General features: G+C 38.1%; 1 protein-coding gene across 1 annotated transcript; it reads right to left on the reverse strand.

The window, feature by feature from the left end:
• Positions 1-469: 469 nt before the first annotated feature.
• Gr8 (gustatory receptor 8) lies at positions 470-7,307 on the reverse strand. The gene is made up of 10 exons (XM_028181855.2): positions 6,710-7,307; positions 6,514-6,632; positions 6,031-6,216; positions 5,392-5,552; positions 4,626-4,748; positions 3,375-3,532; positions 3,045-3,098; positions 2,007-2,163; positions 1,454-1,543; positions 470-610 (listed from the first exon to the last, which is right to left on the reverse strand). Exons 1-10 carry the CDS (start codon positions 6,865-6,867, stop codon positions 563-565), a joined length of 1,254 nt encoding a protein of 417 aa, XP_028037656.2. The 5' UTR covers positions 6,868-7,307; the 3' UTR covers positions 470-562.
• Between the last annotated feature and the right edge of the window lie 6,190 nt (positions 7,308-13,497).

Below are 13,497 nucleotides of genomic sequence, written 5' to 3' on the forward strand. Positions count from 1 at the left end.
GGCACTCCGATACTACCGAGGAGAATAATTTATTTCAGAGCCACCAGTGAAAAGGTCTCTCGATATTCTCCCAAAGTTAGATCAGTGCAAGCTTATGACAGACCAAAGCAAGTGCTGTGCTAGTCGTATTTGTAGCTTTTAGCTTTTACATACACACGATAAAACAGTGTTTGTAAGATATGAACGTCATTGAATCATTGAAAAAATGGTGGTAGGACTTCTTGTCAGTCCGCACGGGTAGGTACCACCACCCTGCTTATTTCTGCCGTGAAGCAGTAATGCGTTTCGGTTTGAAGGGTAGGGCAGCCGTTGTAACTGTACTGAGATCTTAGAACTTATATCTCGAGGTGGGTGGCGCATTTACGCTAGTAGATGTCTGTGGGCTCCAGTAACCACTTAGCACCAGGTGGGCTGTGAGCTCGCCCAACCATCTAAGCAATAAAAATAAAAAAAACATTGTTGTCTCTACAGTTTTATTAATATTTCTTCGTGATTTTCATTTCAGGAATAATAATTTTATAGTCAAAACTTTAGAAAAGATATTATGTACTTCATTCGATTTTTAAATTTGAAGTAAGACTATTTCGTACGTCAACAGAGTCGCCACCATCTGTGGGAAGAACAAGATTAACATGAGTTTTTCAATTGAGTGATCTTTCTAAGGAAATGATCCTTTTCGTTTTTGTAATTGAATAATTTAGCTCACTTCTACTACTGGCTAGTATTTGTTAATAAGCCTCACCAGCCTGCCTATTTCTGGCGTGAAGCAGTAATGCGTTTCGGTTTGAAAGATGGGGCTGCCGTTGTATGTACTGTAAAAACTGAAATCTTAGAAGTCATATCTCGAGGTAAGTGGCGGCATTTACGTTGTAGATGTCTATGGGCTCCAGTAACCGTTTAACATCAGGTGGGCCGTGAGTTCGTCCAACCACCTAAAAATAAAAATAAATCGGTTGTCTGTAAAGTCAGTTTACTGACGATAGTTGAACGTGACAACGTCATAAGAAAATACTGATGGAATGGTTTCATTTTTCAAAAGAAAATTTTAAATTTATTTGCTTGATAGATATTTTGTATGGACAATTGACACGACATTCACTTTTCACTAAACTTCATATTTGAAGAAAACATGTAAATGTATTATTGTATAGCAGCTGTCCACGCGGATGCATCGCTCACGCAAGTAGGAGAGAGACAGATGTCGAACGCTGCCGAACGCGGAGGCCGATTGTGCCTCTTTGTCGCTCGTTGCGCGCTCTCGCTTGCACTTCAAGCCTTAAATGGAACGCCTCAGAGCGAGGTAACGCCGCTTGAGTCATGTTTTTTCGTGCGTGCAACCGGCTCCATCGAATTGTAAGACGTTGTCACGTCGAAAAAGCTTTACGACCATGTACCGCCATCCTATTCACCGTACCGCCTATCTGTGTTATTAAACACAAATCTAAATACATACCCCTAATAACATTCCACGCGTAATATGGAAAAAGTTGAGTCCGCTCAAAGATAAATTTGAGTAATAAACTTGGGTCATTAACCGCTGCGTCTGAAATTAAACGAGGAAATACATGTTAGTAAATGGATTAGAATTTCTGGTAGTTTCTAAATAGGCTAAATCTTTAGCGGTAGCCAATTTCCTGGTTGAACTTCTACTTTGCGATCAGACCCCGAATGAAGTGGACCATATATGTATAAAAACATTGTCAAGTATTAAAATTAATGACTTGACACAAAAAACGATCGATAATTTTTATGTTTTGCATTGCACAGTGATTAAAGCGTTCTTTCTTCTAAGCAAAAGTTAAAAATGACTTTAAAGCTCATAGAGCTTTTGTAATCTCTGTTCTTAGATCTTAGAAGAACTTCAAGGTATTAAAAAAATCACGAATATTTCCATATAAGACAAAGGTTAAAGTGGTTGCGGTTTGATCGCACAAGACACCCAATACTTTAAATATTTTGGGTACCTTTCCGGGCACCATTAAAGATTAATACCACACAAAACTAACTTCGATAGTATATTCAGCAGTAGGCAACGTATAAAGAAGCCGCAATGGTTCTCTGCTCGTCGTGTGGACTTCAGCGGCGATGATGGAGACCAAAAGCACTTTCAACACAACCAAAGCGAAGGAAAGTGATATGTACAGTAATGTTTCCCAGTCAGATCTGAAACAGGATTAATTTTTGAAATAAACTTTTAATATTTTTTTGTGTCATTTTTTTATTGCTTATATGGTTGGACAAGCTCACAGCCCACCTAGTTTTACGTGGTTATCGGAGCCCATAGACATCTACAACGTAAATGCGCCATCCAACTTGAGATATAAGTTCAAAGATCTCACTATACTTACAACGGCTGTCCCACCCTTCTAACCGAAACGCATTACTATCATTGGTTTCTATTGGCGACTTGGAATTTTTTTTTTTTTACGCCACGTTAACATGTCCTGTGAAAAGTTCGTAAAGAACTTGTGTTACAGGTACCAGATAACGGATATAAATGTAAGATTTTTTTATGTTTTATATTTATCTTACAAATATCTTCCCTTGGCGGGATTCGAGCTCGCGACCCTCTTGTGTAGTGACCATGTCACTTACCACTACACCAGACGGCCGGATTGGGTTTGATTTACAGTTGACGACACTTACGTCCGGCAAACGGAAAAGTACCGCTTTGAAACATGAGGTTCGAGGCTCGATAGTGTTGTAATGACTGCGTCACGCTAGAAATGGGTTCAGTACGTTTTTTTTTTCGTTGCCCTTGTAGGCAGACGAGCATATGGCCCACTTGATGGTAACTGTTTACCGTCGCCCATGGACTTCAGCAATGCCAGGAGCAGAGCCAAGTCGCTGCCTACCGCTGCGAGCACACGCAAGGCGATAGCATTGTGCTGGCATCATTCTCAGAGAATGTTGATGCCAATCCTCCAGTGCATCTCGTGGTTGCCTATTATGACAGTGACGGATAGAGACGGGCGATCTAATTCTAAGCGACTTACATTACTTTGTAGGAATCAAATTCGTAGATTCGGCGATGAAACACTTACCTTTTATCCTCTAGAAAAGACGTGATTTTGACAGTCCTGCTACTTGTTAATTTACTGAAACAATGTTTAGAAATAATTAAGTATAATTTTCATACACTCAATTTGTATAACCAACGTTCAATCAAATCAGTATCTATCTCGTCAAGTTTGTCGTTTGTAAAATTACACCCAAAGAAAAAAACTTTCGCAAATCCAAATGGTTCAGTTTTCTTAAATTCTAACTGCTAAATTTAAATCTGTAGCTAAAATTGACGTTCAATTTTAAAGTCTTCAAATTTACCTTAACTAGAGAAGAACTAGAGAAGAGAATATTAATTAACATTAACTTACTTCAATATGTAAAACAGTTGTGCGCAGATATAACCTAAATTAGCGGTAAAGGATATAAAGACGAAAGGGTTCAGATTTTTATCTATAATCTTAACCAAGTTAGATATCCTCGTGTATAGAAGATTCAGTTCGACCCACTTCAGTCTGGTGTTATTTGTCTGTGAAAGAATTGTCTTTATTATAACTAAAAAATATAAAATTATTGAATTTAAGTAGAGGAATACGATGGACATATCTGTGTGTATTGAAAAAGAGCAAGCCTTGTACTTTCTTGCAGACTCTCCTATGTCCAAGCCGCTGGTAAAGAAATTACAAGTGAAAGTGTCTATATTATGGCCTGACTATAAGCCAAAAACAGTTTTATTTTGACGATAGGACCCACATGAAGCGCAATAGAGTTGAGCCTCGATGGCTCAATACTAGAACGTGAATATCATCACTCAACTTGAGCCACGAAGACCAAATCTCAACTGTTTGGAAAATTGGCTGTTCAACCAGATGAATAAATTAGAAATAGAGTTTCTGTTCAAGAAATTGTTGAAAACTTCAAAAGCGATGAGTCATTTCCTCTGTTCACTTAATAGAAATAAATTTCAGAAAATACTTTACGGTACAAACGTTAAATAGTATTTATTATAGTGCACAACAAAAATACAAAGTAAGCGAACTCGGGTAATACGTGGTATCGAAATTGCCGAGTAGACGTAAATGTCAGACTTTGTTAGTGGCTATAAAAATAAATAAATTTGTTTCATAAATATCTGGTAATAGCTACTTTATGAGCTGACAATAGAACGCCCACCTGGTGTGTCGTCAGTGCTTATACTATTAAGAACCCTAAATGCCATCCTTCTACAAAGAAGCTTTGAGAAGAGTCCTCAATGGTAGTCGGCAATTTGGCTGTACTTGCAACATTGCGTACATGCATGAGTGGTAATGCCTGGTAATCATCAGATTATGCCATACAGAAATAATCTGAGAACTATTGCTATTACCCGGTCTCAGGAGATTCTAGCGCTCTTCGCCGATGACACGGCTATCTACTACTCGTGTAGAAAGAAGTCGCTATTGCATCGGTGACTACGGAGTGTTGTAACTCCCTAGATACATTTTGAGCCACATTTAAGTTTTTTTTTTATAATTATGTACAGTGATTATTTATTGACACCACTAATTTCGGATTTAATGAACAGCATGTTTCCAAATAACAGAAACTTGACGAATTTAGAATTTTTCAATTATGTCACTTACTTTACTTGCTTTAGCGAATACAATTCTGTTGTAATGTTTCAATCTGTTCGTTAGATATATGCTCAAAACTACAACAATACAGTTTACCATGTTCAATGTAATTATGCCTTGTATCTTGATAATCTGAAATAAAAATCATTGGTATATATTATTGTTGTTTTTTTTCCAACTACTTCTAAATGCGTATTTTGTCGATACACATAATACTGAAATCTTATATTTAAAAGCGGGTCATATATAGTTTTAGTAATGTCGACATTCACACACTCCATCCATGTCTTCTTCGGTCGACCTCTTCCTCCTCTACCTTGCACTACCATTTCCACACATCTCCTAGTCACATGCACCTCCTCTCTATGCATTACATATCTATACCTACCACGCTAACCGTCCACTCTTTAATTTTCCATTAATGGGGCTTTTTACTATTCTCTATTTTCACACTTCCTCTGGTATATCCGTTCCTTATCTTGTCCATTCTTGTCACTCCACACATCCATCTCAGCATTCGCATCTCTGCCGCGTGCACTCCTCTTTCATGCTTTACTTTCGTCGCCCAACATTCAGATTCAAACAGTACGACGGCTACCCGCCTGATATGTGAGTTCTAAGTCTCTGTTCCATAGTACAACGGCTGCCTCAAACCGGAGCGCATCACTATTTCCCAGCAGAAACAGGCCTATCACAAGCCGCCCTACCAGTAGCAATTCCAGACTCAAACTTCCCTGCAACCAGAAAGGTAATAATTATTAACCTTAAAATTTACCTGAACAATGAATCCCATCACATAACTAAAAGGGAAATGATCGTAAAGATAAGGAAATATATACACAAAGTACGATCTGAGGTACAATCCCGAGTCTCCGGGCAGAACGTGACGTTGCTTCGTCAGTCGTAGCGTGAATTGTAGAATTAGAACAACCTCCGCTGAAATGTTATTAAATAATTTATAGGTGGTCGTTTGTCTTGAGAGCCCAGACGGGTGGGTAGGTAACACCGGCCTGTTTATTTCTGTCGTGAAGCAGTAATGCGTATCGGTTTGAAGCTTAGGGCAGCCGTTGTACCGTACAAACTGAGACTTAAAACTCATGTATCAAGGTAGACGTGGTTGATGTCTATGGATTACAGTGACGACTTAAAATCATCTTAGCAATAAAACAAATATTATTAATAAATCTTGATTCTGTCTGCGGACTTTTCATAGGTAAACGCGAAAACCGGTGACTTCCAGAAGCAAATTTCTGTTCTAAGAGCTTGACTGTGGCCATGTTGCATAAATACATTTGGGATGCGACTTAGCGAACCAAGGTTGGTAATGATGATATATTTGGTGACCAACTAGGTTAGTAGGGTACTGATAATCTATTCATATTATTATGGTGCCTCAAAAAAAACGCATATTTACCCAGTGAGAAAACAAAAAATGCAAAAACAAATGATTTCGTAAGAGCGAGTGCTTTCTTGGAGTTTCTTAACCGTGGTAACGTGAGTTCGATAGTCTCAATCTCCTTTATAACGTTCTTCCACTTTCTACTCCCCATGAATATGAGGATGGTGATTGTGTAGAAGTTCATGTGATAAATAAGCCGACCTGAAAACAAATATCCTGTTGGTATAATACCTGTTGGTGCAATCCGGCCTACAACAACTGAGCATACGTCTCATATTACCGTAAGTAATCACCGTTGCTCATCTACGTTAGAAATGCGTGGGGCGCTCCCAATATTTGACAATCTCCCACGGTTTCAACACTCACCAAAAATAGGGAGGCAGTTAATAATGCCTATATACTACCCGTGTGAGATTCAAATACATTCCATTACTATAAGTACGGGAAAATGTTATTAAAAAAGATCTTGAAACATTCTAGATACATGCAGACACTTACCCAGCCTTTGATGCCCGAAAAAAAACGCGAAAAGATCATAGATATGAACTAACAATAGAAAAGTCTGCATGACAAGCGTCGACGCATATATAATTGTGTAAAATGATTTTAAATCGAAACTGGAAAAAAGTACAAAAAAAATGAATAATGAGTATTTAGATTCAAAACATCGGAAAAAAAAACTCATGAACCTTACCGATTGTATTTGGAAGAACGATGCCATAGTCCACTGATAGGCAGTATTCCTATTAGTCTGTAGATACATAATGGTATCCTTACGGTCTCATAAAATCCTCCTTTTAACAAATCTTTTTTGGAAGTTCCGACCGCAGATCGAACTGATCGAAGAGCCATGTTTGAATGTTCCGATATTTAAGTGTAGAATATGCACAGAACAGACACGCTCGCTATTTGACCAATGAATAAAACATACAATTGTTTTCCTTATCTATATTTTGAATTCGGCTTTTAATTGAATGTTTGTGTTTTAAAGTGAAACTTTTATCGTCTCAAACTTTTTCGTCTGTGTGTTGCATGTCGCGTGACGGTCGGCCGCGAAGTAGGGATAAAGCGAAAAGCGCTAGTCAGCAGCCAAGGCCAATATGGCGGCGCCTATAGTTCGCAGCAGCTGACCGTGTAGTGTTTAGACTAGTACTCATTTGTGTCAGTGCTCCGCGCTATTTTGTTTTTGTCAGTGTTTAATGTTAATGTTATTTGTCAGAGTTAAATGTCTATAATGTGAAAAAAAGTTTCACTTTTACCGTGGTTTCATAAAACCACACAATCCTTTTTTCTTCTTATTTTTATTGTAGTTTATACTACGTTTGAGGTCTGTGTGTGTGCAATTAGCCTTCAATTCCGTAATAAACCAAAGGGGAAAGAGGGTGATTGAAAAATCAGCCCTCTTCAGTGCGTCCACTTTGAACAGCATCAGCTGAGCCACCTCTTTTGGCGTTTTTTTGCTTTTATTTATTTACTTTTAATAATCTAACTCTGTGTGAAAGAAAATAAATGATTATTATATTATTATTGTAATTGCTTTTTTTTTGGTGCTTTGATGGGTGGACGAGCTCACAGCCCACCTGGTGTTAAGTGGTTACTGAAGCCCATAGACATCTACAACGTAAATGCGCCACCCACCTTGAGATATAAGTTCTAAGGGTCTCAGTATAGTTACAACGGCTGCCCCACCCTTCAAACCGAAACGCAGTACTGCTTCACGGCAGAAATAGGCAGGGTGGTCGTACCTACCCGCGCGGACTCACAAGAGGTCCTACCACCAGTAATTATGCAAATTATAATTTTGCGGGCTTGATTTTTATTACACGATGTTATTCCTTCATCGTGGAAGTCAATCGTGAACATTTGTTGAGTACGTATTTCATTAGAAAAATTGGTACCCGCCTGGGATTCGAACATCGGTGCATCGCTCAACACGAATGCACCGGACGTCTTATCGTTTAGGCCACGACGACTTCAATTGTAGCGTTATATCTTTAGAAAATGTTCATAATATACTCCCCGTACCGATGTCTGCATATTTACCTATGTTCAGTCTAGTGTTATAAAAGTTAATTTGAATGTATAAATAAAACAACAAACATTATTTAAAAAAAATACATAATGACAATAGATTCTTGAACCATATTATGAGACTCCCTTATGTTATGAGAACGAAAACGTACAAACAAAACTGTATGTGGAAGGCCAAGTAACTTTTTGGAGCGAACGACAAAGGCAAGAACCCCATAGTCACAACCCACTAGGTAGATTCAGCGAAGCATTGCTCTTACTAGGGTCGGTGTTAGTGGAAGCCATGGCCAGATTTTGCGACCTGGTCATGGCGTTCCGTGAGGCTGAGGAGCGCGAAAGGGAGTGGGAATTGGGGGGGGGGGTTTGGTACCGTGGTGAGACTGCGCAAGGTGGCTCCTGTGCGCCGCTCACGGTGTGTCTCCCGAGATGACGTCTTGCGGGATCTTCTCGGGGATGGAATCCCGTCCTATTGTCAGGACGAATACCGGTAAAAAAAAAAAAAAAAGGACGGATACCGGTGACAACGAACCTTCGGCGCGCACTGTGCGGTACCGTGCGTTTCGTGGAGTCGGAGTGGTGGGTCTCGATGGGGTTTAGTGGGTAGTCGATTTTGCGGGGCGGGTCTTGCGTGCCTGACGCCGCGCAGCGCTCCGCGCGGCTTTCTCAAGGCGTAGTCTCCCGTTATGAATTGGAAGAAGAGGAGGACTATAGTCTTCCTCTTCTCCCTCTTCTTTTCTGAAGGCGTCGGAGTCCGACATAACCCGGTCTGCTACCCCTCTCGTGCGGGTTTCAGAAAACGGATTCCCAGCATTCAAAAAAAAGGGTCAGTGTTAGCAATTCTCTCAGGCTGAACCCGTGAGCTCACCTGCGCGGTCTGCGCGTAATAACCCCTTAGGTTACCAACGTTAGGTAAGAAAAGAAAGCAAGAACTTCCACCGAACGGGTAATATCGCTTGGAACTTGGAAATATGCCAGCTCGTCATGTGAATGGTGTTAGCACGATTCAAATGTTTTTCCAGATTTCTCTTCTATCTCAGCTACTGCTATAACATTTATTTAATATAGATATTACCGATATTATTATTCGTTGGAGTCACTAACTAGATTAACAAGAAGATTTATTTCTATTACCAGAATTGTTTAAGTTTAGTTATCTCTTGATGGTTTAAATTTTTTATGGAAAGATTTTTAGAGGTTTGTAAGCTCTGTGCCATAGAACGCAGGGTCTATTTCTATTATCAAGTTTTTTTTTTAATGTTCAAGATTCTTTGACGAGTTCACAGTGTTACGTGAAATACTACGTTTAATAATATTATTATTGAGTTTTCTCTCGAGTTCTTTACTCGGTTTAGGTCCTAGCTCCCGCCCTGTGAAACCTTCAGGGAAGAGGAGGTTCGGACTCCCTTGAATTTATGAAAACTGTATTATCCAAAACTTTACTTATTATTGTGCATGTGTGTATGGCTGCTTGTTTTTGTATTATGTGTATGTTTATATTTGCTTCCAGTTTATTTATGTATCTATGTATATTTTTTGCCACTACGCCTGTTGCGCCTATTACTATGGGGATGGTTTCTGTGTATGTATTCCAGAGTCGTATTAGTTCTATTTTTAAGGAGTGATATTTACTAAGTTTTTCCAGTTCTTTTGGTCCTATATTGTAGTCAGATGGTACAGTTATATCTATTAAGTAGGTTTTATTTTCTGTCTTGTCTATGTATATTATGTCTGGTCTATTGTACTTTATTGTAACGTCTGCCTGCACTGGTATCTCCCACATTAGCTTCATTATTATTTATTATTATTATTTTATTATATTATTAATTAATAATAATACTAGTATAATACAACTTTTTCCCAAAATCCGGAGAGATCACCACGTATTTTTTTATACACACCACACCGTTTGTTAAAAAACTCGCACTAAGCAAACTGAACGACAAATATTTGTTTTTACTCCGCCAAACAGTGTCACGTCTACATTTTTATTCATCACGCGACATTTTATTCTCAACAATAACGTATTCGATTTGACATTAACGTCTCCATACAAATTTAATGATTTATTATTTTAGTAATTACATATACCTATATTCCGTTATTTATATATTTTTACTATCAACCGTTTTGTTCAAATTGTTTGGTTATTAAGGTTATTTTCGTAAAGATATGTAGTTTTTATTTAGCTAGAAATTGATGACGTTCATATCTGACATGAAGGACACATGTAAAATACATTACTTAGCTTTTTAAAAATCGACACTGTGTGAGAATAGTTTCTCTTTTCTAATTAGACTAAAACAACAACAACAACAGCAAACAACAGTCGTGCACAACCACGCCACTGGTGTCCTGTTATGTAATGGATAATATTTTTTTTTTTTGTTTTTAATTACGATAATCACTACAAAATTATATTTTCAGAAATCTTTAGAAAATGTATAGATTTGTTGATGTAGAGATAGTAATTTGTTTTTTATAAACCTTTCATTTTGGAGGAATATTTTTCATCGTAGTTTTTTTAATGCAATTCTAATTTTTAATGCTTAGACGGGTGATCGAGTTATGAGCCCACCTAATGTTAAGAGCAGTTTAAACACTAGTTCTATCATTATATTATAAAGCCTGCCCCACTTTTTAAGCTGCACGCATTCCGACTTCGCAGCAAAAATAGGCAGGTGATCACTACTCACAAGCTCATAAGAAGTTTATCTTACTACCCCATAAAACTCTTCACATCTCTCTTCATATATTAAACTAGCTGGCCCGGCAAACGTTGTTTTGTCATATATATTATTTCTAGGAAAGATAAATAAGCTGGATACTGTGGCGGCTAGCTAGGACTGATTTGTAAATCTAAACCATTCTCGAATCCACCTGAAGGTACACAGAAAATTTAATTTAAATCGGTCCAGCCGTTTAGGAAGAGTTCAGTGACAAACACACGCAAAGAAGAAATAGATAGCCTTGAGGGGCTATTTCAGCTTCCCCCTAACCTAACATATAGGTGAGCTCACGGGGCTCAAACCAGAGTGTTGCTAACACCGGCCCTAGCAAGAGCAGTGCTTCGCAGAATCTACCACCGGATAGGAAACGCAACCCACTGAGAAGATCCGGCGAGAAATTCAGTGGGCTGTGTTTGTGGGTATATGTATTCATATATAAAGATTAATAATAGTGCTGGATACATCGCTGATGTAAACCCAGCCTGAGTCCACGAGTCTAGATTATTCTTTATCTTATACCTTTAAACGAGCAATTCTTGTATATTAATATAATAATATATGTATATAATCTGAATCTCGGAAACGGATCGAACGATTTTCATAAAATTTAGTATACAGGGGATTTCGGGTGGGATAAATCGATCTAGCTACGATTTATTTTCAGAAAATGTTATTTTATTCGTGTTTTCAATAATCAACTCTTCCCGACATCTATTGGCGAATAATAATACTATTTTTCTTAATTGAGGGCAACTAGCCGCTTTAAAGACACAACAAGATGGTGTTATAAAAAAAAACCGGTCAACATCTAGTTTCAAATTTCTATTGATTGTCTATTAGCCCGTTTTAATCGGAATGGAATCGAGTATTCGATTGTAATGACACGATTAATCGCTACGATATGTCGTACAATAAAGTACCTATCGATCAAATGATAATGCCCCGTGCGCGTTTATTCGAAATGTGCTTTTGAAGCTTTTTGTTTCGAACATTAAACTCAATTGACGAATGAGATTTTCCTTTTGCACTTTTCAATTGAATTACGATGTTTTTGTTTACAGTATAATTGTGGTTTTGTAGAATAATTTAAAATGCTGGTTCTCGTACACGTGTAGCTAAACACTACTTACACTGACACAAAACACATACAAACAAAAGAACACAGAGTAAATAGTTCTGGTTTCACAAATCGCTTAGTATTATTAAGATTTAATTATACTATCTTGATCTTATTTGCGCATTTTAATATACCACCTTACTGCTGGGATTACGTCTTGTGTCACAAGTCTTCCTCCCCACCGCCCCGCCTATTTCTGCCGTGAAGCAGTAATGCGTTTCGTTCTGAAGGGCGGGGAAGCCGTCGTAACTAAACTTGGGACCTTAGAACTTATATCTCAAAGTGGGTGGCGCATTTACGTTGTACACGTCTATGGGCTCCAGCAACCACTTAACACCAGGGGGGCTGTGAGCTCGTCTACGCGTCCAAGCAATATAAATAAACAAACTCGTTTAAGTTCAAAAACGCTGCAGGTGTGGAACGAAAAAATAAAATAAAAAATATAAACTCAACTTTTATCAGTTACATTTTATACATATGTCCAAATCGGAATTTTCAGAAATTGCTGACATACATGTGTAGTTAGTTACATGTGAAACAAAAACAAGTACACACAGATCCGAACTCTGAATTAGTTTAACGATTTTACTGATTCACACTAGGACTCGAATCCGAGTTCAAATTACAATTAGTGAACAAGCTGACTAAGCACTTGATACAAAAGACAGAAGTCTACAATTAATACAGTGCAGTAGCTTACAATACAGTAGCTGTTCTTTCTTTGAAACATGAACGCCGCAGAAATAGCCACGCCGGTTTAGTCTTTTTTTTATTGGTTAGATGAGTGGACGAGCTCACAGCCCACCTGGTGTTAAGTGGTTACTGTAGCCCATGGACATCTACAAGGTAAACGCGCCACCCACCTTGAGATATAAGTTATAAGGTCTCAAGTATAGTTGGCTGCCCCACCCTTCAAACCGAAACGCATTACTGCTTCACGGTAGAAATAGGCAGGGTGGTGGTAACTACCCGCGCGGACTCACAAGAAGTCCTACCACCAGTAAAAGTATTTTGATAGCTTAACAGACGATTATCATATATTTTTGACATCAAATTTACTTTCACCGGAAATCTGCCGCACCCACTATTTTTCTCACAAAAATAATAATGACAAACAATAAATCGATATAATTTTCATATTGTATAAAACAACAAAACAAAAACAAGTTTCAATTTTGATCGCCCACGCTTATTTGCTGTCACTTGTCACGTGCTTCGACTAACAAAATCATCAAATATTCATAACATTATAACTCAGACATCTACATAAATAAATTATTTATCGTGAGCAATAGTCGAGCGACAGTTAAAGCGGTTCTAAAACGAACGATCACTGTTTAATTGTAGTTTTAAAATCATTAATCCAAATAAACGGACAAAAACAATTGCGGTATTCTCTCTATCGTAGCATACGGCCGTCTGGTGTAGTGGTAAGTGACATGGTCACTACACAAGGGGGTCGCGGGTTCGAATCCCGCCAAGGGAAGATATTTGTATGATAAATATAAATGTCTTTTCCAGGGTTATTGATGTATATTAAATATCTGTATGTGTATAATAAAAATCTTATATTTATTTCCGTTATCTGGTACCTGTTACACAAGTTCT

Source organism: Bombyx mandarina, chromosome 15, assembly GCF_030267445.1.
Source record: "Bombyx mandarina strain Sakado chromosome 15, ASM3026744v2".
NCBI lineage: Eukaryota > Metazoa > Arthropoda > Insecta > Lepidoptera > Bombycidae > Bombyx > Bombyx mandarina.

What these genes read in the sequence shown, in the direction of transcription:
- Gr8 (XM_028181855.2), bottom strand. Translation starts at nt 6,867, where the DNA reads ATGGCTCTTCGATCAGTTCGATCTGCGGTCGGAACTTCCAAAAAAGAT. An exon ending in CAACTGTTTTACATATTGAA is followed by an intron (nt 3,099 to 3,374) that starts GTAAGTTAATGT and finishes ACATTGTTTCAG; the next exon opens with TAAATTAACAAGTAGCAGGA. An exon ending in CTGCTGAATATACTATCGAA is followed by an intron (nt 1,544 to 2,006) that starts GTTAGTTTTGTG and finishes GTTTAATTTCAG; the next exon opens with ACGCAGCGGTTAATGACCCA.